Source organism: Poecilia formosa, unplaced genomic scaffold (assembly GCF_000485575.1).
Source record: "Poecilia formosa unplaced genomic scaffold, Poecilia_formosa-5.1.2 Scaffold33, whole genome shotgun sequence".
Classification (NCBI taxonomy): domain Eukaryota; kingdom Metazoa; phylum Chordata; class Actinopteri; order Cyprinodontiformes; family Poeciliidae; genus Poecilia; species Poecilia formosa.
The window spans coordinates 1,157,359-1,184,882 of NW_006799972.1; the positions used below are offsets into that span (position 1 = coordinate 1,157,359).

The following is a 27,524-nucleotide window of genomic DNA, read 5'->3' on the forward strand; positions in this document are numbered from 1 at the left end:
ATATGGAGCTGTTTTTTTGTTTTTTTTTGATAGGGGATAATAGCATACATAGCATATAGAAAGGCAACATTTTTATATCAATCAATCAAATTTTATTTGTATAGCACATTTCAGCAAAAAGGCATTTCAAAGTGCTTTACATCATTAAACACAAAAACACAGAGTCATGCAACATTGAATCAACAATCAAAAGCATTACATTTCCTGCCGAGTCGATGTTCTGCCCTTATGGGTACCTCATCAAAAACAAAAAAACACTAAGTAAAATTCTTACTTGAAAGCATAAACTGCACCACTGAAGACAGTGGCCCTAGCTATAACTGATTACCAGTTGAAAAATTGTTTTGAAGTTAACATATCAGTAAGGTGCACTTATTGTAAATTTTTGTTTTACAGCATTAATATTCTATGTATTATACAATTAAAAATACAGTTTAAAAGGTGCAAAACCTTATGCAATTAATTTCACCAGGTCAATGTTTTAATTATTATTATTAAAAAACCCATATCACTAATGTGTTCAGATCCTAGTTAGTAAGATCTCACACTTGTAGAGATCTTTTTTTTTTGTTTTGTTTTGTTAAATATGAATAAAAATAAAGATGGCCTGAGGCTGGAACCATTTCACTTAAATATGGAGTCACATCTGGGTCCTTCCAAGACACAGCCAACGGGGAGCCTCCTTTAGAGCCTCCTGTTATATTGAAAAACCACTTGTCAGATTAGATTAGACTAAAAAACAATCATTAAAGTGAATGTTTTCTTTTTCTTCCTTTTTTTGTTGGAGTTTTAACTCGGTTATTATTTACTTGTGATAGATTCGCGCACTCCTATACATCACTACCCTGCAATTTGAAATATCAATTTCATTTTGTTTCATGCATTCACTTATTTGAAAAAGATGATGTACAATTGGTTTTTCAGTTTGTGTGCAAAAAAGGTTTCAATGTGAGGTGGCACTGTGTCTGGAGGCAGGGTGAAGAGAGGTTCACTTGGCAGCTTCACTCTGCTGTCTGTTGCGTCTTAAGTTCAGAGTTTCTTGTCTGTTTCTGTTTCCTCACACAGTGCAGAGACGTGTAGCTCTGTTAAAGAGAGGTGGTGTATCCGTGCTGGGCCTGTAATTATCTTGACGTTTGCCAAGGCTGCTGCTCTACCTCCAAATCAGAGAATGAGCTTGAAGAACATTGTAACATATCCTCACTCCTGACACGTTGAGAAAATAAAACAAGCAAACACATATTCCCCAAACCCTGTGATTCCTTCTTTGCTTTTATCAGACAAGAACCAGAAAAAAAAATGCCATTTGACACACCAATATAGCAATTTATCTTCCAAGCGAAACGTCTGAAGTATGTAACTTGTGACTTGATCCTCCAGTTGATTTATTATTAAAATTCTAGAAAAGAGATCAAGCATCTGTGCACAAGCTGTTTCTGAGCTCTTTACATGTCACTGAACAATACTATCAAATAAATGTATAATCACAAATATAATCATATTTTAACCGTCTAATGGTCCTTTTATAGCTTAGCTTTTTAAACATGCATGCAAATTGTTTCTAAAGTTCTGGTTGGACAATAAAAGTAGTTGTGGCTGAATTAAGCCTATGGCAAAAGAACCATATATAAAAAATGTGAGGTAATTAATCAAATTCTTATTTTTTCCCCAAATTTGAAAATAAATAAGGCTTCCAGTAATTTGCCTTCTCAAACATTGCCCATACGCTTTTCTTTTACTGGAAGTCTAATAGTTATCTGTTGAAAAAGTGTTGCTAACTCTTACTGTGGCAGCTGTCCAGTGACTAAACTCAACTCATTCATCTCACCAAGGAAATCTTGTAGACTTTGGCTCCAGGGCAGCTGTCCCCTGTCTGTACTACTTCTGGTCGTAGGTCACCTCAGTTTATGGTTTAAACTTTCTCTGTATAGCTTTTTTTGGCACATGATTAAAGCTATATCATTATGTCTCAAAGATTTTAGCTAGCATAATACTACATTTGGTAAACAGCATCAACATGGATATACCAAATTTTCCATCCAAGGAAAGCCATAGAGTATAATATTAACTCTAAGCCCATTTTACCCAGTCAGTCCTGGAACTATTTTAGCATATCTGGTAAAACTGGGAAAATGGATCAAGGGCTTTGTAACCTTTCTTTTGCAGAAAGTACTGATTGCAATTTTTCAGATAATTTTACAATGATAAACACTGCAGTCAGTACCACAAGTAGAAAGGAAACAATGTTGTCATGAAGTGTGGTTGGTGGTGGTGAGGAGAGACGCAGAGAACCCAGGTTATGGTGAAGATGATGAATTTAATGATGAGCTCAATCAGTCCAAAACAGGCAGCACGGCAAAGAGACAGGCACACAGCCAAATACCGGTAGCAACTGAACACACAGGACTGAAAACGAGAGCTAACGCTATCCAGGACTTAACAGTTCTACTGGAGCGAACACAAGACGTGACACAAACGACACTGACTTACGACAATACACACGACGAGGATCCGACGAGGAACACAGACAACAGGTGGGTTTAAATACAGCCGGGGTAATCAAGGGAATGAGACACACCTGGGAAACAATCAATGGGGAGGACGCAGAGACAGACTCACAGGACTACACAGAAACTCAAAAATAAACACACAGAAACACGGAACATGACAAATGTAACCATAAACAAGCCAGAACCAGTTGTGTCTTGCAGGAACAATCAGAAGTGATATCCATGGGTCAGTAACCACTGGCAGATAACTTCAGAAAGACTTGAAATTGGCAAGTGCAGTGGTTATTTTAAATACAGCAATACGTAATGCACAAACCACAGAAGCCTATTTTTACACCAACTGCTGAAGAAAAATATCATCTTAAAACTTCTGACTTGATAAGACTGGAACTCCGTTGGTATCATTGTGCACACCGTGTGCAGAGGAAAGGGCCATGTGCATGACTTCAAATACACATACTAACAGGAAATGTGAAGAGAGAACATTATGATTAGGGGATATTTTTCAACATAGAGTACTGAGATATAGATATGGAGAAATATACTGAGACTTTCTTATAAAGAAGACAGATCGTTTGGATTTTTAATCAACAAAATAATATCACAGACCCCGTGCAGAAAACTCACAGTTGGGTTTGGAGAAGAAAAAAATCAGCTGCCGGAATGACCCAGTCAACTGCTGCCTGAATGAGGACAATTTGTCTGGAAGAATGGATAAAGCTCACACCTGAGCAATGCATGAAACTAGTTTTTTTTTTATGCGGAAGACATTTTAAAGTTTGCATCACTGACAAAGGCTTTTCCACTAAATATTGATGAAATGTCAAAAGTCATGTTTGATACTAAATCTGTGTCATTTGATTACACTAACGATGATTTATGGATTCATTAGTTTGGATTCATTTGTAGGTGTTGGTAACTTTGGTTGTTATCAACATCTAGTAAGAATTTCATTCCAGCAGATCTATTAGAAAAAATGTTGTCAATAAATTTTGTCCCCACTGTAAAAGAATAATGGACCTCCTACAGGGATTATTTCTTTGTTCAAATAACACATACATAATACACATAAATTGGAAACAAACAGTTTTGCTGCCTATTGAAAAGTGTCGGGAGGGATTGGCTTGTTCTAAAAAGGTTGGCTGCCTTCAGGTTAGTGACTTAATAGATTGAATAAATTAGGAAGTTTGAAATATGCAAAAAAAAATAAAAAAAAAATAAAAATAAGTAGGGAAATTACCTTAGGGTGGTTGTTGCCTGAGCTACCAAAACACAGGTTGGTGTTACTGGCCAAGCTTTGCTTCGACATGAAGCCCAAAGATTGTGGTCTGGTCAGGATCAGCTCGTGTACTTTCATGTTATCTGAAAATACAAATAACTGACTGAAAGCACATTATTAAACCCATGCTGTGTTAACAATACCCACATCTAAATTTATTTTTAGGAACACTCGATGTAGAGCAATTCACACTAAGTACAAACATATTGAAGCCTGTCCAACACTCTCAATTTGATGGATGAAAACATATCTATAGGTGTTCCACATTATTTTATGAATTTTGGCTGTACACTTTTACACAGTATGATTTCACAGAGTATATAAGAAGACATACAAAATATTTTTACTGATACTCCAGATATTTTTTACTGACCCAGGGTTGCTATGCAAGCAGTGACTCAGTGTTAGGGCGTAATTAATGTTCTGTCTTTTCTGACATGCTTTCATATGGGTCTGCAAAAGGTAATTTTCAGTCTTACTGCCAAACACATTTTGATGTGAATTTGCAGAGTAAGTCAAAATATATCTATATATTTTTTATCATCAGGTGAGGTTTGGTCTGGGATTCTGACGATATGAAATCCTTGAAGAAAAATGCTCCAATTTTGTGATGTTACAGTACATTTTAAATGCATTTTTTATGATTTTGTGGCAATATCTTCTTTTATAAGAACAAACAGGAAGAAGTAGATGGCTCAGAATATCAGTGAAGACTGCAGCTTTACCACTGAGCAGAAAAATAACGTAAAATATGGTTACATTATGTTGTAAACATATTGTAAACATACGTCTACGTCAAACATTTAATATTACAAATTTATATATTTTTATCACAGCTGAATACATAATGGAGGCTTGCTGATCTTAATCCCTCCTGTTCCATTTGGCCTTTAATGAAACAAAAAAATCTTTATGTACCTTGAAGTGCTTTGTGAAAGGGGCCACTAATTTATTCCTTCAAGTAGTAAAAATTTGATTCCATACAGTATTACTGTGTGGGCAACAGGGGATTCTCTAGTGGCAAAGTTGACTTTCTGGGTTTTTACAACCAGAAGATATTCAACTCTATCTAGTTTCTTCTTTTTTTTTATATATATATATTTTTGTAATAAATTTCCTTTATGCTGATGTCATACATGTATGATTGATGGCTTGCACCAAAATGCTGGACAGAAATAGAACTACTCTGTTCCAAAATATGTAGTATTTCACTTTTGCTAAGAGTTTAAAATGAGCGAATACACTACGTCAATCATTTTTGCAATGTCGAAACCATTATTTTATTTTGTTTTATTTTATTTGCAATGCCATGGTATTCTCTAGAACCAGAAACCAGCCAATTCCTAGAAATTATTTGATCTTGCTATGTGATTATGTCATCAGGAAACCTCAGAGTTCAAAACACTACACCTGGTGAATTATTGAAGGGACTTCACTTTAGATTTGGGTTGCTCAGTTAAAGTTGCACTGTTAAAATGTCCTATTGAGCCATTCTATTAATGACCTCAAATGCTATTTAAATTTTAAATACTTATACCCTCCTGTGAATTTTTAGCACATATAGACAATTCCGAAATTCACCATTGTCATTAGAATACCTGAATTTTAATTACATTTTTGTTGCGTCATGCATAATCTTTTTCTAAGCAAGCCTATTTAGAAATTATTTAAGAGCACTGAGTTTCTTGGCAATGACCAAAGGATAATAATGCTTCATTTCCTTCCATTAAGTGCCATTGTTCACTGCATCAGCACACAAGCTAGAATGTGAAAGCATACACAAGCAAAATATAGATGAAAGATAACACATGTAGGTGAACAAACAAAGTTAGACAGCACTCACACAGTCAGTGAAACAGCTTTGCCTTTAGAATTATTCTGCTTCACTTGTTAAGACAGATATACTTGAGAAAACCACCTTCTACTCACACACAAATTATCACACTTGGATGCACAGAAAAACTATTGTCAGTTTCTGGTTCACTCTGTTTTATGACTTCAAGCTTCCTGTAGAGTTTTTAACAACCCTTGCATTACAGTCACAAGCATGTTCATGTTTTCAGTTGTAAGTTTATCAAAAATCATTGGCTATAAAGCCATATAAAAGGCATTTTTAGCTTTTCAGGGTGCTATTTTGACATAAAGTGTTCCAATCCCAAAACCTTTACAATTTTGAGAATAAAAGGAAGCCGTGCTACTTAAAATTGCGGTATGTACATTTTTAAATATATATATTTTGTACATATTTGTTGAAACTGTCACTATGTCGTGACAGGATGGTATGAGACGGATAACCTATGAAAAAAAAAGAATAGCTCCTCTGTCTTCCTACAGTGCGATCTGGAAACAACAAATAATTTCCAGGAGGCGGGTCTTAGCACTGTCAATCACCTCTCCATTAAGGCTGGGCGATGGATGGCATATACAGTTCTCCTTAAAAGAAGCAAAAATGCATGTTTTAGGACCGGAAAAGTCCTAAAAGGATTACAAAAAATCCCCAACGTTTGAGCCTATTAGAAAACAAAGTTCTTGAACCCTCTTGTAGAGAGAAAATCACATCAACTCATCATTGTATGTTAATGCCCCCAGTCATTTGTTGTTAGCCAGTAGTTTTGCATGTTTTTCCCATTAGTTGGAGCTCTTTTGGAAAGACTACGCTTTGCTCGAGGGTGTAACAACAAATGTACACTGGGACAGTTAAATACTTTATACAAGCAGTCTGATTGGGCTGCGCCTTCAATGTTGCTTTATACAAAATACATTGTTTTGTTTGCATAAGACTGTGGGCTGTTTTTTGTAAATGAAAAGGTACGCTGAAACAGAAATGCAGATTTTAGAGAGCTATACAATGACCTCATTGCCATTCCCGTCATGATCGTAGTTAATCCCTCAGACCGTCTCCTATCCTTAGACATGATCTGAACATTTCCCGGCCATTTTTATTTTGACAAAGCACAGCAAAGGCTTAGTTGTGCATGAACGATTCTGGCTCGCTGAAATGGTTTTTACACTCCTTATCACCCACAAAAAGGTTTTTTCGTTACTGTACTGTGATTTGAAATGTGATGGCCTTCCATGCAACGTATTACACGCTCACAGATCATCTCAGGTCCCTGCAGTAATAAACAAGGGTCGTCTCTTGTGAAGACCATCACTTTTTTTTTGCTCTGAGGATATCTGAGCACAGCAGAGATGTGCCATTATCCATGCTGCCAGGGATATGATCTACATCTAATAAATAATGAACAAGCAGTGAATAATGGAATGCCAGTATTGCAGCATTTTAGAGTGCAAAGCAGATTGATGAACTGATGCTGTATGCATGCTACCATAGCCACACAGGTGTAAGTCAGGCATTCAGCTCTCGGTGTTCAGCAGCAGAGGGGTGAGAATGCAGGGTGTAACTTCCAGAAATGACGTGTTTAACTGTAAATGAGGGTGACGATGCTGCCGCGGGAAAAAAAAAAAAAAATTACATCAATGGTCTTTAAGTTTCAAGATTTATTTTGTTCCACTAACATATCGTACACATATCACCTTTAGTGTTGCTGTGATTGTACTACTTTTTAGAATACTTTATGTTTTCCTCTTGCTTTTGCATTTTTTTTTAAACAATAAAAGGCATATACTGGCTCAAGTCATCACCTTTTTCCTGTTCCAACATTTTTTATCTAGCAGTATAAACATATTAGCATATTATTATTTTTTGATAAATATTTAATTTTATTTCTCATATTGTGGCATATTTGGATTCCTCCTGCAGAGTCCAAAGATCTGATCGCAGAATCTGTTTCATCACTGTCCAATGTTTTTGCTTTTGTTTCCATTCCATATTTTAAGACGGAAAAAAAAATGCTGTGCAAATGGGGAACCGTGAAAATCATTGTATAATAAATCTGCAGTACTTTTTCTTTCACTTCATCTAAAAGTATCTTTTTACCTTTTGTCTAAAGGAGTTTTAAGTGCCTGTTTGTGTGGTAGATGTGGAGCCTAAGGCAGTAATTGACTATACTTCTGTAAATAAACTTAATATCTGTGAAGATAAAAGAGAGACAATCTTTTTCTACCTTTTTGTTTGGTTTCTTGATTTCTTGTAGCTTTTCAAAAAACCAATTCACATTAATTCTGGAATCAAATACAAAAGTGACTGAGGGTCCACAAAAAGAACTGAGAAGAATACATTTGTTTTTAATATTTTCGTATTATTATTATTATTATTATTTTAAGAGAGAAACACTGTCTTTCTTGCATATCAAATTTCTCTGTTAACATGCTTTGTTCATGGAACAAGGGATTTAAGAATGGAATAATCAGATTTGTTTTTCAGTTGCTGTTTTGAAAAGGAACCTATAATCAGAGGTCTATTGGAAGTTGAAAAACTGGAAAGTTAAAAAAAAGAAACAAAATGGTCCCAATAAGACTGAACACCGCAAATTTATTCCTGTTCCAATGTAAAATGAAACTTAAGAACCTCATGCTGCTTTAAATAAGTATACATTATGTAGCCTATTCCCATGCTATGCATCCTATTTTTGTTTTTGTTTTGATTTCCATGACTTGTCAAGAAAAAATAGAGTCAGCCTGTTCAAATCGGATAGCTTTGTTTGGAAATACTTATTATTTCAGTGTAAGTCAAAACTACAAGCCTCATCACTAAAAGCGTTTATTAAAAAATATTGCATATTTACAGTATTTATTTGCCCCAGATATCTCACGTATTTTAAATATTACCCACCGTAACTTTATTTCTGCAATTCTTTGTAGTGATGGTGTAGAATTGAACATTTATACTGAGACGATTTTTACTGCTTAGTGGTTACGTGGAATGGACTTGGTTTGTTTTGAAGGCTGGGTTTTGGTTTTACTTAGACGGCTCTGTGGCATTTGTGTCAGTTTTATGTAACTGTGACACGCAATTATCAGACTAGATTTTTTTTTATGACTTTTATTCAGATTAGAATGACAAAGTAATCTTGAGCCTTTTAATTGGCTTGACACCATCTATGCAGTTTGGGCCAATGTTACTCTAATAAAGCACACAGGTCTTATTACTTAGGGTTCAGTTAAAGTGGTGCTTGTTTATGAAGCCCTCATCCAGTCCTTCGGTTTCCATTCTCCAGAGGGATATGATCCTTAAAAGCTCATATTGCTTCAAACTATACAGGTTGAAAATATGATGGCAAAAATAAATTCTTATTAGCTTTTATCTTTTCTTTGCTATTTGCTATTTAATTTGCGTTCAGTGTGTTGTTGTTTTGTAACCATTTCTATGCCTGTTTTCTTGCTTTTCATCGTTTCAGGTAATAAAGCTGTCATTCGACGAGTTCGATCTGGAGAGAGGCTATGACACGCTGACTGTGGGAGACGGTGGAAAGATAGGAGACACTCGGAGGGTACTCTATGTGTAAGCACCAGTAATAATTTCTCATCTGTACCAGTACAGAACAAGTTATTGGCAATCATAAAGAAAACTGTAGACGGAGGAGCGGTAGACTGTTCTGCAGGCATTTCTTTCAAATCTTATACTGCAAATTGCTAATATGTTTGAATCTCCTGCATAATTCACCAAAGTAAAATGGATAAAAAGATTATTTTACTGATGTATAGGTAATTATTTGTCTTTGTAGACTCACTGGTACCAGCGTCCCTGATCTTATCGTGAGCTTGTCGAATCAGATGTGGCTACACCTGCAGTCAGACGACACAATCGGCTCTGCGGGGTTCAAGGCAATCTATGAAGGTAGGGATTCTTTCTAAGGATTTCAAGACTTCTCATCACACCTTTTTTTTTTTTCTTTACTCTGAATCATGCACGCACATATGCAGTAACATATCACAGCATTCGAGGGGAGCAGTTCATATACGGCAATGTATGGTTTAAAATGAAAAAAGGTGTTATAGTAAAGCTTAAAGTGAAGGGAGAGGAATATATTACATACAACAGGTTTCCACAAAGATTGCCTCTGTGTGGATAACAGCAGAATATGTTTCTATATGCTTTGATAAATACAACATGACAACCAGTTTAGCTACATGAAACATTTACAGTCATCTTTATTAAAGACCAACACATCCTTACAAACTAGCCTGTATCTAAAATACCAGTCGTTTTTTTTCAGTCTTAACCCATTACTGTGCCACTTGAAAACAGTAACCTCGATGTCATAAGCGACGTTCATATGTGTGAGAGAAATTATTTTTCTTAATGTCGTAACTGTTCACTTTAAATGTCATCTAAGCATAATGCCTTTTACTTTAGTTTCCATGAAAGAAAATTTCCTGGGGGCGGGGAGTGTGTGTGTGTGTGTGTGCGTGCGTGCGTGCGCGTGCGTGCGTGTGTGTGTGCGTGCGTGCGTGTATGCGTGCGTGCGTGAATGCGTGTGGGTGTGCGTGTGTGTGTTATCTCTTGTGCCTTTAAGCGATGTCCTTTGTGACGATATTTACAGACATTTTTTAAAACAGTCTTCAGTTTTTGTTGTTAATTTTTATGGTAATGCAGTTCCAGTATTACAAGATTAATATTAAATATCCATATTCCCAAGTATGTTAAAAAAAATATACAAACTTTCTTTGGGTGTTTTGTTTTCGCGGCTGTTGTTGTGGGTTCAGTCTTTTACAATTTGTTTTAGTTCAGACTTCCCTTTGCCATGTAGTGTGACATAGAAACCATGACAGAAGCAGAGGAGGAACAAATGGAAGAAATTTGTGCTGTGTGTTTGTTTAGGTGTGTTTACTGCAGTGATGTTATTGAAACTCCAAGATTGGAAACACTTAGGAACATGTAGTAACAGACTGTTCATGTGAGATGTAAAGAATGTGGCTCTTTATCCCAACATAAAGTCACAATGACCATAATTTGGCTCCGTAACTGACATTTCTTTTTTTTTTACTGGGCTTAAAGAATCTGGTTTGCAGTGAGTAAAACCTTAGCTGTAGCTTTCTGGTTAAAATGCTTTGGTGGCAACAATGAAATAAAATGTATTCCATGAGCGCCATCAAGTTTATTTCTGAGTAGCTAAGAAAAGAAATCATGATAAAATGATGCTTTAATAAATGGGTTACCAAGACAACAAAGAGTTGAAGACTAACCACGGCTTTGTGCTTTTCGAGGTGTCATCCGAGCTTTTTCACCTTTAAATTTGGCTTAGTTGTAAAAAAAAAGTGACCAGACAGATCAAGCGCAAGTCAAGTATTTGAAACAAAAAAGAATATTGAAATGTGAAGTGAAAATAAGCAGTACTAAATGATCTCCTGCAGAAGCTTCAGCTGTATATTTTTTCCCCTCATCACAACCCGACATCTGCCTGTGGTGTTTTTATGACTGTTCTTGCATGGGTATATGCGATGCTGTCAAATGCAATAACGTCACCGTGTTATGCACTTTGATCAGCCTTACCCTCCTGAGTTGTCTTAGATTTTCAGCCCAAATCTGTGTCCGTTTTTTTCTTTTTAAATGGCATCGGGCTCTGCTTCTTTTTCAGCGAAGCTGGGGGTGTTTGTGTGCACCATGTGGAATATTATTAGAGCTGAAACATTAGACAAATCTAATTAATATATTAATTAAAGCTTTTTTTATATTTTGCTGCAAACATTTTGACCAGAGCCCATTTGCTTTGAAAGAAAAAATAATAATAATAATAACATTGCAAATAATGCATTTATATTTCTATCCTTCCACAGGACAATAGATTTGATCAAATATTGTTAAAACTGGTATCTTACAACACTCTCGGTTTTGCACATAACCATTCTGCTTTTATCTAATATCTTATGAGCATTGTTGCTGAACAAAAACACGAGTCATCATGGTTAAGCAAATGTGTTTACCTCAATGTGCTAAATACGAGTGAAATTAGTTTTTTAATTTATTTATTTATAAAAAAATAAAAACAATGTGGCAATTAACTGCCATTGGGTGATACCAGTTTGATTTAGTCAGAAAAGCTGTAAACTCCAAATAATCACCTGCACAAAAACACATTTCTCTTGTCTGAAGTCAATTGAGGTAACGTTCTTTTCGATGAATCCAAAAATGTATCCATTTACATTGTATAATAAGACGATGTGTCTTCTGGCAAATCTGATTTTATGATTATCTTTTTCTTTATTTTAATCTGTAATTAGCATCTTTACTCTGTGGTATGAACTGTGCAAGTTTTGAAACAAGAAAAAAGGGAGGATGAATGATGCATCAGAAAGAGTGAGGCACTTAACAGCATAATGACAGACTTATCTTTGGGCTTAGGATCGTTGAAATCCATCCTGACACTTGTCATCTGTGTGACAGAAAGCTGTGGGCCGCAGATACATTTGAGGCTTTTATAATATTCTCTTCCTGTGGGCGCTCTTGCATCCCAGCTGAGTTCAAAAGTGGAAAACTCGCATGCAAATACAAATGCATAACTTATATTGAGATGCTTGTCCGAAGCAGATCCAGGGGGTCAGTGGAGAAGAGAAGAATGTCACAAAATTTTTCTCTTCTAAATGTCTTCCTTGTTGCAAAAACCTGTGCCTGTGTGTGTCTGTGAGAATGCGTGTGTGTGTGCGCGCGCGTGTGTGTGTGTGTATGTTTGCACTTATTGTTTTGTCTTTCACAATTAAAACAAAATTGCACTGCAATTACCCTGATGGCAATTAACTGTAAGAAGGGAAGCAATTAAATAAATTTCTCACAGATTGCCACTACATCACTGCACAGCTGAATGATATTGAAGACTCATCTTGATATAATATGTTATTGCAATTCCGAGATCTTATAGAAATGTTTGCATTAAGACAATATACTTGATATCGAAACTAAAATAAATACAAATATCTTACAGTGCCTTGTAAAAGTAGTATTACACCTTAAAATTTTCACTTTTCACAATTTTACGGCCTAAAAACATTAGTAGATTTTAATGTGAGGTGGAATGATAATTATTCACGGTTTTTTTACTATCAAAAAAGACCAGCGGTGGAATGAATTTATACTCTTTCCCTCCAAGTTAAAAAATTGTGAAACCTCCTGTTTGCCGTGTTTGTAGCTGAAAGTTTTTTGGAGTTTGTGTCTATGAACTTTAGAAATCTAGACACCGACATGTTTGTCTCAGTCAGATTAAATTTAGAGCATTTAACCATACCATACCAACTTTATTTATAAAGCACTTTAAAACAACCACAGCTGATACAAAGTGCTGTACATCAAAACACAGCATAACAATAAAAAACATAATAAAAACGTACAGTTTAAAAACAAAAACATACAATTTAAAACTAGATCCTGCTAGAGTTGAAAGCCAAGTAAAATAGATGGGTTTTAAGACGAGCTTTAAAAGAAATTTGAAGTCTTGCAACAGATTATCAATTGGATTTAAGTACGGGCTTCAAATAAGTTATCCTATGCATGTGTGTGCTTTGATATAAGACATTCATTTGTATTTCTTACTGTTTATGGTCATCATCCTCTTGGACTCAGGTGTCAGTTAGTGAGAACTGTTTTGTTTTTTACGACTGCTTGTTTATAATGCTCTGCTCACACATAAATTGCTATTGTTGTTTTTATTTGATTTAAAATGATTTAATTGGTGCGTAAATAAAATAGATATAGATGGATATTTTTTATATTTAATGGTGCGGAAGAGCATTTTGTTTCTGCCAATCAACTCAGGCCTATTTTTTAAATTATACTTCTAAATTACAAATAGTCCTAAAATATTATTAATGCACACAACACTTGTAGTAAAGAACATACTTTTTCCATTTTCTTTACATAATGGCTTGAATGATGAAACTCTGCTTTGCTCCTTTATCCCTGACCCGTCTGCTGTCTTCTACGGATCCTGTTTTCTCACTAATGTTCTCTAAACCACCTCTGAGACCTCCACAGAACCGTTTACATATATTACAGATTATAATCAAATTAAATGATCAACAGTTGTAGGGGTATCTGGTCCTGGTCCAATCTGGTGATTTCAGAAGACAGATGGTTTCACTGGATTTTTCTTTAGGGGAATGAAACTGCAGTGAATAACTGACTACAAACTTGTTTTATTTTTATTTGCAACTTATAAAATGAAACTAGGAAATGAAACAGATTCAGCTTCACAGTTTGGCTCTAAATTCTTAGTATTTCACATAAAATCTTTGTGGTTGTAAAATGGCAAAATGCAATGAAGTTTATGGGCTATTTATTTTTGCCGTCCTTATTGTGCTACCTGTTTAAAAGATAGAAATATATTTTATTTTATTTTATTTTGCTATCTGACTTGGTGCCCGGAGTTTTCAGGACTGAAAAATTCCATATTTGTTTCAGAAATCAACAGAGGAGGTTGCGGTGATCCCGGAGTGCCTGCGTTTGGTCGTCGTAGCGGCGATCGCTTTCAGCACGGTGACGTCTTGACCTTCTTTTGCCAGTCGGCTTTTGAGCTGGTGGGAGAAAAAACCATCACGTGCCAACACAATAACCAGTGGTCTGGAAACAAACCCAGTTGTGTGTGTAAGTAAACACATTTTTATAAGGCCTGTACCTATGTGTACCTTTATGTTTACTCGTCTCTGTGAACTTGCTTGCATTGTCAAAAATGTATCTTTTTTTCCCCCCACTTCTCTTTTTGTAGTTTCTTGCTTCTTCAACTTCACGGCTCCATCAGGGACCGTGTTGTCCCCAAACTACCCAGAGGAGTACGGTAACAACCTGAACTGTGTGTGGTTGATTATCTCTGAGCCGGGCAGTCGAATACATCTCTTCTTCTCTGACTTTGACCTGGAGCCACAATTTGATTGGCTGGTAGTTAAAGATGAAGGTAATTATCTCCTAATAACGATATGCATTTTTCTCATTTAACTGCTACAGTTTCATAATCAGTTTAAAGATGTTAAATTTAGGCCTCCAGTTAAGTTTTGATGAGTTACAGGTGAAACATAAATGGCCATGTAAAAAAAATAAAAATTAAAAAAATTAAAACATATTTAAGTGATCACCTTTTTCATCTTGTATTTCCGACCAGGCGATGTAAGCTGCAGACTGGGTTTACGTTAAAAAAAATGACTGGTCAATTACCCGAACTGAAAGATAATTGCTATTTTATGTTTTATTTCATCACATTGATCATTTTTTCACCTCATGTAAAACACAGAGCAATTATATTGTTGTTCCACATTTCAGAGTTATTGATTTGGCAGGTTTGAGTTAAGCTCCTGCTTGACTGGCAGGGTGAAGTTGTGTTTAATTGACTGACTGTAAAATCTCTGCATCTTTAGGGATTTTTTTTTCTCCCTTTCTTTGCTCCCTTCTTTCCTTGTGTGTTTCTTTGTTTCTCTCTTTCCTTCTGACTTTCTCTCAGCTTGTTGTCACTGGTAATGTATGACTGATCTCTGTGTCACAGACAGATTTTGGACAAAACCTGCCAATAATTGGAATGATATGAAATCGTATCAATACTGATTGCATTTTTTACATTTTCTTAAATAGATAATACTTACATTTTAAGTTTCTTATTTACATTTTTAATTAGGCCTTTTTTAAGTTTTAAAACATAAACATATCTGGAAATATAAATGGTTCAAACAAGACATTAAAAGCATTTAGTAGTCCAGTATTAGAAGCTAGTTTGACTTGACTTTGGTCATTGACCTGAGGCAACATTTGATGGATAAGTCCCATTAAATAGTTCCTGATTAGTTTGCTTTTTGTGGGGTTTGAGTATTGATTTACATTTAAATGGTGCACTAAAGGAGGACAGATGGGATATTGTATTTTAAACAAACAAAATAGGGGGGGATTGGGACTACTGTTAGAGCGAGGGGTGGGGACGTAATTATGTTATAAAACAGGAAATGTACGAGAAACTACTAAAACAAGAACACGGTGGGAAAGAGGGGTAAAATATGGTAGGTTCCCAGCCAAAACGGGAGACTTGATAGGTATGTAATGCATCTGTAGGTACTCATCCAGCAAGAAACTACAGACTACAGGACCGGGAGAAGACAGTTTAGGGTTTTTAAATGTATTTATTGTTAAATTGCCTATATGTGTTGTTTTATGAGCATGCAACTACAACTTAACAGAAGTGTAGTAGTAACCTGTTTGAGTATTGCCCATGGCAGCTTAGCCCAGGGATATGCCAGAAGAGTTTTAGATGCGTTTACTTTACGCTCCTAATTTAACCTTACCACAGAGACTAATTCAATATTCTACACTAATTTTAGATTTTTGCATCTCCGTTCAGCAGTCATTACTTAAACAATCCTATTATACGTAGTCAAATGTTTTTTTTTTTTTTTTTTTGTTTCCTTTTCCAGAGGCAGGCATGAGGTCATTTAAGGTCAATTGCAATTCTGTTCAGGTGTTACTGATTAGGAGCAAAAGGTTTTCTACTGTAATTAGTCTTTAGCAGGGTTGTCCAAAATTAGTCCTTAAGGGCGGCCGTCCTGCATGTTTGAGTTCTCTCCCTCGTGGTCGTTAGGACTTTCTCAGCATGTCGGTGTTCTGCAGTGTTCTGCTAACAAGCCATTGTTTGATCCAGGTGTGATTAACCAGGGAGAGAACTAAAACATGCAGGATGCCGGCCCTTAAGGACCGACTTCGGTCACCCCCTAAAGACACCTGCTTTTTTTTTTTTTTTTTTTTTTGCTTGTGAAAACATCATAAACTTAGAACAGTGTTTCTCAACCCTGGTCCTCATCGCCCCCCTGTCCTGCATGTTTTAGGTATTTCCCTTCAGCCACACACCTGAATTGTATGTCGGGGTGATTAACAGGCTTCTGCAGCACTTGATGGTCATGCAATCATTTGAATCAGCTGTTCTGGAGTAGAGGCACATCTGAAACATGCAGAGCAGGGGGGCGCTGAGGACCAGGGTTGAGAAACACTGTTCTAATTGAAAATTAAAAGATAAGGAAGATAAACAGATGTAAAGAAAATAAATAGCTCTTATTATTGTGAGTGGAAACAAAGATTTGCACCATTAACTTTTGAGTTCACATAAAAGCAAAGCCTACCAACAAACAATTAGCAACCAGTAGCATTAAAGTGCAGGATTTATGTGCAGCATAGTCATTTACATAAAATCTTAAAGAAACAGTTAAAATTTAATTACATTTAAATAAAACATCGAGAAGGGTTTCTCACAGGAGAAGGGGACCGTTGGCCGTCTGACTCCATTCCATGGATTATCCTGATGTGGTGAATGGATGAATGATTGGATTTGTGAAGGACTCATATCACATTGTCCTTATGCATCTCAGGCTTCACACTTAGGTTAGTCTGAGCATCTTAGTCATATATGCTGATAGGGATGAGTTAAAAAGTACCTAAACCACTTGGATGCATAAGTCCAAAAGTTCTTTATCTTATATCATTATTTTTGTATCTGAAAAATAGTATCACTTATGACGGTGGCAATTCATAAAGTCATCACCAGCCAGCTTCCATCTGTTCTTCAGTCTTTTAGGCATATTTGTGGATATAATATCTTTATTTGTCCATTGGGTACACTACATCTCTGGACACAGTTTGAATAAATGGTCAGATGCTCAAGACACAAATGTGTCAAAGACTGGAGGTGATGCGTGGCTGGGGCTGTGCGGGCCAGTTGGGAGTTTTAGGGCCATTCATCTGGTGCACTGTGAATTTGTCCATAGAGGCTAATCTTTAAGTCACGACCACCATGTAACTCCACATGGAGTTACCATTTCCACTGCGGAGACAGAATTGTCCAGGACAGATTCAGCTGTAATAAGATGAACCGGCAAAATGATGCAATAACCGGATAAAACTTTCATTCATGTCTGTTCATGCTCCAAGTGCAACATTTGGAGTTAAAAGTAACAATCCTAAAACATTTGAAATCAAGAACAAGCTGGTTAAGGGATTTGCAAAGCATCTGCTTGAGCATAAAACATAATCTTTCTGTCTGCACATGAGCATTAATCAAATAAGATTTTAAAACCAACACTGCAAACATGTATTAGCTATAATTTCGTTACTATCTTTCAAACACAAATGTTCAGTTGGGAACATCTTGGATGTTTTGATCATCAGTTTGTAAAATTAAGCATAACAGATAAAACATAAGCTCAGCGGCCACTTTACTAAGCACACCTGTTAAGTTACTGGTCAACACAAAAAGGGATTTAGACGGTTATTATGTCAGCATCGCCGCATATTTGGACATCAAGACTTCAAACTTGTGAAGACCATTGTACTCCAGTAGCATCCACACCACCAGTTCTTTATTCACCATTGGGCGCTGGTCGAACTCAAGATTTACCTCATGGTAACCTGCAGCCGAGAAGTCAGCAAATCTCACCCGTAAGCCTGGGATTTTATCAGGCTTTCTGTGGGTTGAAACTGTCTAATTGCCTCAGAGTATAAACTGAGTTGATGATGGAAACTGACATAGTAGATATCGGCGAAGGACAAACTCTTTTCCTAGTTTTCTTCTGCTCTTCTTTTCTCTGTCTAGAATCACATTGTTTTTGACATTTTTTGGATTCCTTTTTATGTCTGGGATGTTTTTGAGTTCTTGTGCGAGCACTGTCAGAAAGGATTTCATTCCACTGAAATTTGTCAAAATTTCACTGAATCTCAATAATTATTTTTCCTATTCAGTCTTAGTGCACATTTTTGTCCATCTGATGTAGCTCAGATGGACATAATTTTGAGATGACTCAAAAATAATTAATTTCACTGATCGCTGCTTTGGCTTGTGTGTACTTGTGTGCTGTAATTGCAAGACACATAATCAGATGAGCCTGTTTAACAACTTCAGCATACCTGAGGGACAAATAGCACAATCTTGGCAATCTACAGCTACTGGCCAGTAAGGACTATTAGGATTATTGGCCCATATATGTAGTGTTCACTGCACATCGATTATCAAAATTTTATTTGTTGATGGGAAGAAATAATTTCACAATTCCATGTTTAATTCACTGGATTACTGAAGTGTGTTGATTGCAGTTGGATTGTGTGGTTAACAAATCTCTGCTTTCAGAAGCTCTATTCCGGAGGGTAAAATGTTGGACCCAATATTCAGTCTTGTACTTCGAATATTCTCTCAGGTCCTTTGAGTAAACAAATAGTTCCCTTTGGAATATTTGCTTCAAGTATTGTCAGCTTGTGAAGATGTCACTGTGATTATGTCTGGAGGTTTTGATGTCGAGATGGCGCACAACCACAAGGCCTCTGGAGTCACATAGTTCAAGCAGTCTATGTGAGCATCCAAATCAGACATGTTGTTTTAATCTAATATAGCAACTTTGTTTGGTTTATGTTAAAATTTGATTCTGAATAATGTATTGTGAAGTCTTGTCCTGTTTCTGAGTATACTAGATGCATAATACTATGGTATTAGTATCACAGATGTGAGGTTCTGTTTACTTTATGACATTTCACAGGGTAGAAAGAACCGTAAATGTTGTTCCTTGGTCATCCTACCAGCCTCTTTTTCTACGCTTTACATTGAAACAATTACTTGCTTTAGGTATGGACTTTGTTAAATTTTAAATTTTACACAGGAGGTAATGTTTAGGTGTGACATATGTAATGCACCAGTTATGTAATATACCATTTTGACACTATAAAGCTTACTGAAAATTGTGTCCACTATAAACAGCCATTCTCCACTGAGAAAAGTGCCAAGCGAAACAAGACGATTGTTAATGTTAAATTAACATTTGGAAACATGGCCAACAGGGACTGAATGGCTTTGTTTACTTCTTCCACTGCCGTTTCTAAACTACAATCATGGCCGACCACAATTCTAAAAGAGCACAGAAAAGAGGCGTTCTTCTCCTTTCATCTCTCTGATTCGTCTGCTTGAAATTCAGCCAGAAGTATTGAGTTCAATGAGAGAAATCCCTGATAGAGCTCTGAAGAGAAATGAAAATCAAGCGGAATTGCATGGGAAAGCAGTGGCCATGCTACTCTACATGTGGAAACTTTAATATAATGGACAGCATCAAAGCTAGACTTCTTTTTTTTTTAGCAATAGTAAAAAGAACTATTAAATCCTTTTTTTTCACTTTGTTCTGCTGGCTTGAGTCTAATGTGGTTATTGATATCTCTAGGAGCATTTTGTCTAAATGTGCATCTCTGTAAATCTTTTCTTTTTTTTAGGTTTGTCTGAGGCAACAACATTTGGGACTTTCTCAGGAAAAGACGTTCCATCGCAAATTGCATCAAATGGACATATTATGAGACTGGAATTCCAGTCTGACCATTCCAATACTGGGAAAGGCTTCAATATCAGCTACACAAGTACGTAATGCACACCTGCTTAACATTATCTAGCAGTCTGTTTAATGATGTGTGCTCTACAAGCAGTTCAGGGAAATATCATCACAATGTCACTGGACGTAGTTGTCATGGAGCGTTCCACAATAAAAGCAATAATTACCACTGTTACTGCCTGATAAGTTTATGTTGGCTGTTTCAGGACACTTTAACAGCAATTTACTTTGAATACATAAATTAAAATGACAAGACATTTGAACTGGATATTCCTTAAACAATAATCAAGTTGATTTTATTTTCCTTTTTGTTATAAAAATGTTAATTTTTTTTTTTTGACAAAAGACATTTAAAAGTAATTTCTGGTAATCATGCAAGCTTTCATAGAATGAGTAGAAATTGCTGGAAATTATATTTTTCTATTCTAGTTTGTTCTTTTGTCTCTTACCATGACCTTCAATTAGTTTGTCATGTATATGCTCTGGTAAATTCTTGCAGCGTATGTACGTCAGCTAACTTGACCTTGTATTTGTAAGTGACGGATAAGTCAAATTGAGTCCTTGAATGGTTTTGCAAAGACTATTTAGCAAGACTAATTTCAGATGCCCTACTGTAATGATGTCATCTGTAGTTGCAGCAGGTAAACCCATATAAAAGTATTGAATAAACCTTTATAAAAGATTAGGGGCACATGAGTAGAATAGGGTTGAGCAAATCAAAATTTAGTTTTCGATTATTTAAGTTAAGCTGTAAGTACTTAACATTAAGTCTAAATCCTTGAATGAAGATTCTAGGATCCAGTAAAACTCCAATGAACCAAGCCAGAACGACGCATCAGTGACTAACTGCTGACGTTATCCATCAGTTTGATTAGCAGTTTGATTAGCTCTGCTTCAAACCCATCATCATCGTCTTACTAAAGCCTGCTTCATTCAGCCCGACTTTAAAACTGACTACTGCAGCCTGTGTGTTTACCTGCAATAGGCTGAGCAAGTCCTGCATGACTGATTTTGATTCATTTTCTGTGATTACCATGCGGCTTTGCACCATTTCACACAGTGCCTCCATAAATGACCTTGTCTCCAGCTCTTCCTTTAGGGGTGACATTTGACAAATGAAACAATGATTGCTCCTTTTGTTTTAGCATATTTATAAAAAAAACAAAACAAAACAAAACAAAAAGACACCCTCACATGTAACCTTAATGCATGTGTTATTTATTTTTGTGTCGTTGAACACCACCGCATGTGTAGACGTGGAAGACGTTTCCATTCCTGTGCTTTTCCTTCATGGAATTTTAGACTTTTTAATTAAATACCTGTAGAAATAATTAACACAAGCTGTTTTTTCTCCAGTTTTAGTAATTTGGGCTATCATCATTTTAATGTTGGTATTAGTTTTAACAGAAGTTGCTTTGGGTGTTTCTGTAAGTGCTTGAATTAATAATGTTTTTTTTTTTTTTAAATCAAATACTACGATGTCACACACTGCTTACGGCGGTTTTTATAGCCACATGCTCAGTCCCTGTGAATTAAAGCTCTTCTACATTTACGCCTGTTCATGTTCAGTGCAAGGTACTCCTTTGTTGTGTGTGAATGCCATGTTTACATTGATACCATGGATGTCCTATTCAAAGTATAGTTTTGCTACAAAATAAATCCTGTTTTCATGAACATTTCTTCATTAAAAACAAGCAAATAAATAGAGAATAATCAAGTAAAGTCAAAGAAATGGCTTCAGTGGGTAAAAAGTAGTGAATGCAGCTCCAGTGGCCCTAATGTCACAAATCCATACCAGACATCAGTAACCTCAGTTATTAGAAATGTGCTTGTGGATAAAGTAAAAAAAAAAATTATTCTATTCTCATATGCCTCAAGTTCCTTTGGTGTGAAACGTGGAGATTCAACACAATCACTGTTAGTTTGATGTTATCTTTTATTGTCACTTTCAATAAGTTGTGATCCTGTTAAGTGTTTCTCATTTCTCCTAAATCCTTTAAATTCACTTTGTGTTTTTATCCAGACTCATTTCACTATAGCCTTATCTTAAAGGGAGGGTGCTATTTAAAATAAACTTTTTTGAGCTTTACGTCATGTTTTAATGTTATTGCCTCATTTAAAAACATACCTGGAGTGTTGCTTTGATTCCTTTAATCTCCTCCGGCTGCTGTTGGCGGTGCCTGAACGCTTGCTCTCGCTCGGCGCTGCCTTTTCCACGCAGATCACCCATCCTCCATGACACTCCCTTACTCAGCTCTTTCAGACTAGTGGCAGCAACAATTAGCAAACACCTGGTGGAACTGCGCATCTGCTGAGCTTATTATATAAACTACTTTTCAATGCTCCTAAGATCATTGTTAAAGGCTTAATGGAGAAACATTGTTGTGATGATGTGCTGAAGGCAGAGGGTGGAAAGAGCAGGAGCCTCTTAAAAAGGAGAGAGGCACAGTTTCAAGGTTTTAATTTGCACACTTCTTTAAAGTCATGTTTGATACATATACTGCATTTTTGTAACAACTGAAGGTAACGCAGTTACTTGATTGTGCTATAAAATGGCACTCTGTGCCTAGACCTGTTAGGTACGAGCTGTGAGGTGCCACTCTTTTTGTCCCCTTGACTTCTCACTGAAGTTAAATTGGGTCATTTGAATATTTTATACATATTTAGTTATAGAGCTTCCTTGTTCAAAGATGTATTCTATGATATTAGCAGTATGTCAAATATGTGCAGATCCTCAACATTTGCATGCTCAGTTTCTTCTGTCTCTTCTTTCCTCTGTTTTTTTTTTTTCATTCTGCCTTCATTTCCTCTCCATCAGCAGCTAATCAACCTGAGACATGTCAAATCATTGGGTATGTGCTCTGCCTGGAATCACGTTAATCTCCAGAATGTGGATAATTTAAGCCTAACATGACAGGATTGAATCCACATAAAGATAATTTCATTCCTATATTTTGTTCCAGTGGAGATGTCACATCCACTGGCAGTCATAGAGCAGTGGTTTCAAACCAATTTTAGGATGGAATCTATTTAAGAGATGTGATATATTTTTGATCTACTTTTGTACAGTACATCCTGAATTTAAAACGCGTTAGGTGTCTATTGCATTTTCTCTATATCTATTTACACCCAGTGTAATCTGTTAGAAGAAGTTAATTGAGTTGGAAGTAAGTTGCTTTTTACATCAACTTTTCTTTTGGTGTGGCCCCCTCTTAGCATTTGGTCAGAATGAATGTCATGACCCTGGTGTTCCAGTCAACGGACAAAGGTATGGTGACCAGTTTCAGCTGGGCAGTTCGGTGGCTTTTCGCTGTGATCAAGGATTCATTAGGACACAGGTAAAAAAAAAAAAAGATATCTTACTACTTCAGATTCCTTTGCCCCCCGCCCCCATTTTTCTTGAGTAAAAAAGCAATTTTCCTGTCAGCTGCACATTTTTTCAAAAAGTAATTTTTTTTCCCAGGGGTCGGATCAGGTCACTTGCATCATTCAGGATGGGAACGTCGTTTGGTCTGCCGCTGTTCCTCGATGTGAAGGTGAACATAAACAAACTTGCAATTTCTTCTCCGTATGTCTGAGCAAATGGTGATAATTATTTCACCAGACCAAAACTCAAATAATTTAAGTAAAATGCCTTTCTTCACTTCAACAGGAGTGTGAATTAATTTTTTTTAATTGCTTTTGGCCTCTCCACACTTATTTAGGCTGCTTATTTATAAACGCTGCCTCCAGTTATGCGAGTATATATATTCATATAAGCCTATATAAATTCAGGCAGGTGTTCATATCATTGCAAATAGGCCAACATGTTGGTGTAATGACAGAGGAACTCTGAACGTTCTATTATTTGAAGAGATTTTGAGAGTAATTCGCATCATTCCACGCACTGATGGTTATTTTTCTATTTGTCTCTTGCTTGTTAATTATATTGTCTAAATGACATTATTAAACTTTGCCTGCTGATAAATTAGACGGTGAAGATAAGCAAATTAAAGTGGTTCATCATCTCATTAAGTATGTAGGGTGGGGAGGGAGGAGCGTTCTGTTGGATGAGAAACATATTTGCATACTATGTATCTTTACTCATTTCCTCATGAATCTACAAAGTTCTGATGCCCAACTCTTTAGAGTTTAAAAAAGTCACTGACTTGCTGAAAGTCCAGATTTAAGAGGGCAACTGGTAGGGATACAGGAGGAGGAGTGGAACATGTTGGCAACATGTCAGTGTTTACAGCCAATATATCATATAAAAGTTAAAAGATAACATTTAAAAGATTTTTCTTGTCCTCTTTCTCCCCAAAGTCGTGACTCTATGAGTGATTTTAAAGCAGGTGACTTAACATTTAAATTTTAAAAATAATTAAAGTACTGATCTAAAGCCCACTCCAAACTTTACTCTTTTTGAATTCTAATAATTCATTAAAGAGGTGTTCTGATCTATAATCTAGTGTCTGCCTGCTGCTTTATGAGTTGCACAGATCTAAGGATACATTTTTCTGGCATAATTTGACACTTAAATATGCCTGAATTCTCCTATAAATTAGCATATTCTAATTATTTAAAGCGTTTTTCAAACAGGCGAAAGTTGGATTTGTTTACTTTACCAGAAGATTGGCTCAGCATAATTTCAGATCTAAACATTTTTGTGCAAATTGCAGACGTTCAAAAAGGATTAGAATGCTAAAATAAATTGAGCAGATGATAAATCTTCAAACTTAATGAAATGCAATCTTGGTTCTTGTACAAGGCAAAAATGATTAATAATATTATTCATCGTCGTCGTTGTGTGCATCTCTCTACGTGTATTTGTCTCCATCTTCCTCCAGCTCCCTGCGGAGGCCATCTCACAGCCCCTGCCGGTGTTGTACTGTCTCCTGGTTGGCCTTCCTTTTATAAAGATTCTCTCAACTGCCAGTGGGTCATTGAGGCACAGAAAGACCATGCTGTAAAAATACACTTTGACAAGTAAGTTATTTAATATTTTGCTTACAGAAGCATGGTTTACCACTTTTGCCTGCAGGTTTAATGTGGCTTCTATGGTTGGTGTGTTTTGGTTGCTTAGGTTGTATATAATTAAGTTGCTTAATCTTTACTGAGGTCTTTTTAAATTACAGCGTCAGATACGGATAAATAAAGTTTGTGAGTTACTGCAGCACATGATTAATGTTTGTTATTTGCACACATTTTTCTTGGAAACAAGCCATGGAAAAATGTGCTCAAGCTTGAACCCGCTATGGCTGAAATTTGTCTTTTTGGGACGTGATGTAAAATTCAAGTCATCTTCATCACCTGCGAGGCATTTCATTTGCGAAGTAATGCACATGTCCGTGGCAAAGGCTAGTTCATTTTTCACTGAGGTGGTCAGATATTGTTATGATGGATGACTGGCTCTCAAGGCCTGATTAGTTTTCAGCTAACATGCATTTGATTGCCTACATGAGAAATCAGTTTCTACTTGATTAATGAGTTACTAAGCAGCATAAGTATTGGTCCTAAATGAACTGATTTAGTTGTTTTGGTGTGCAGTACAAACGGTTTAATATTTTGGGGAGGAGTGGGGAGTCTATGATTTGGTGAACTAGAGTTAGGTAAGTTTATTGATATAGAACATTTTCAGCAACAAGGCAATTCAAAGTGCTTTACGTGAATTAAAAGGAAATACAAACAAAACAACAAACCAAAGGAAAGAACAAAAAGAGGAAAAAAAGAACTAAAAAAATAAATGTTGGTTCTCCATGTTTGATTCTATGAAGTAGATGGTGCTAAATGTTGATCTAAAGTATATAAACTTAATCTTCATGTTGTGGGTTGCTAAACAGAATCAGAATAGTAACAATAGATATGCAATTATGGGTGTTGGATTTGAATACAAGAACTTTGCATCATAAGGTTAAGTTTTTGATTTTTTTTTTCACTACAGATGCTAATTAGAACTTAAAATAAATAAATAAATAAAATCCAGAAAACCTGAAATGCTCAAGAATACTTTTAAAGGTCATAAAAATATTAGATTTTTACCATGACACATTTGACTGTGTCTCATTTGACTATGTAAGTTATCAGAAATTTAGCTTAAGTTGACAAAAACAACAACAAAAATGCTTGTTGGTTCAGAAGCGTCATATGATGCATCGGCGACTGATAAACCAGTGCTCGGCGTTGAGCCGCCCATACCAATTTAGCATTGGTTAAAACAACAACAAGAGGCTATAATCTGACAAATTGTTAAGCAGTTGTGCTTTTAATCAAATGTTTAGGTAGTGCATGAGTAAGCTCTTAAATTTGAATTAGTTTACTGTGCTGCAAGTGAAGTTATTAGCATATTCTTGCTCAACTAACTCATCTTTTGACAGCACTGCAGTCCAATTTTCTGTTAAACAATTAATTAGATAGTCGCTATTCCCGTCATGTACCTTTATGGTTGTCTGATTTAGTGTGTGCGTACTTCTTGCTTATTTGTTAAGGTTCCAGACGGAGGTAAACTATGACACACTGGAGATCAGAGACGGCCCGTCAGCCTCCTCCCCGCTGATTGGTGAATACCACGGCACCCAAGCGCCTCATTTCCTGATTTCCACATCCAACTTCCTGTTCCTGTTGTTCACCACTGACAACAGCCGGTCCTCAGCTGGTTTCAGCATCAGATATGAAAGTAAGACCGATGGAATAACTGATGGAGGTGTTTTTTTTTTTTTTTTTTTTTTGCAGACACTCATCCACTCACCCTCTTGACTCTGTCCATGTGCCATGTGGTTTTCAGGTGTGAGGATGGAGTCAGACTCATGCCTCGATCCCGGTATCCCAGTCAACGGCCGTCGCCATGGCAGTAGCTTTTCCATTGGCTCCCACGTCTCATTTGCATGCAACCCTGGATACACACTCAGTGATCAGGAGCCAATTGTTTGTGAGCAGAGTCACCAGTGGAGTCATGCTCTTCCCAGCTGCGATGGTTAGAATCTTTCTTTTCTTTCATTTCGGCTCTGTTCGTTCAGAGCTGTGAAAACTTTCATTTCTTCAATTGTAACACTGTGGAAATGTGGTCATCCGGAAAATAGTGAAGTCAGGGACGCCGCATCACCTTTGTAAAGAGAACCAAACCAAATTACAAAATGTATACGCATTGGCACAGCAGGTCAGTGTGGTCATCTTGTTTCTTTTAACCCCAAACTTATTGAAAAAAAAAAAGATTTTAAAGAGTTTAAAAACTACATTTACAACTTGCTTAATATAACCCTTAAAAAAAAACTACCAGTGCCATTTTGCAACCTTTATGTTTGTCAGTACAAAAGGAGGGATGCCGAAGTAACCCTGTTTTTTCATAACCCCATTGGACTCTTGTTCTAAGCTCAGTCAGGCAAGACTTTCTTTGTGTAGTTTCCATGAGATTAACTTGTGATTTTTAAACTGATCTTGGCTGTTAGTGAATGTAAAGTCATAGTTGTGCTTGTGTGGATGGATCTTTAGCTGATACTAAATGTAGAATGCTAGCCGGATTTCTCTTTCAGTTGATATTGCTGAAGTGA

The 27,524-nt window shown here is 36.3% G+C and overlaps 1 protein-coding gene across 1 annotated transcript in view; it reads left to right on the forward strand.

Annotated features, from left to right (window-relative positions):
* The window catches only part of LOC103136602 (CUB and sushi domain-containing protein 1), a 444,439-nt gene that overhangs the window by 264,068 nt on the left and 152,847 nt on the right, over positions 1–27,524 (forward strand). Inside the window, exons 11-20 of the mRNA XM_007549920.2 lie at positions 9,087–9,190; positions 9,414–9,526; positions 14,081–14,263; positions 14,385–14,570; positions 19,889–20,029; positions 23,218–23,339; positions 23,465–23,537; positions 24,828–24,966; positions 26,466–26,653; positions 26,762–26,950. Coding sequence (XP_007549982.2) covers positions 9,087–9,190; positions 9,414–9,526; positions 14,081–14,263; positions 14,385–14,570; positions 19,889–20,029; positions 23,218–23,339; positions 23,465–23,537; positions 24,828–24,966; positions 26,466–26,653; positions 26,762–26,950 — 1,438 coding nt within the window. The remainder of the gene's footprint in view (positions 1–9,086; positions 9,191–9,413; positions 9,527–14,080; positions 14,264–14,384; positions 14,571–19,888; positions 20,030–23,217; positions 23,340–23,464; positions 23,538–24,827; positions 24,967–26,465; positions 26,654–26,761; positions 26,951–27,524) is intronic.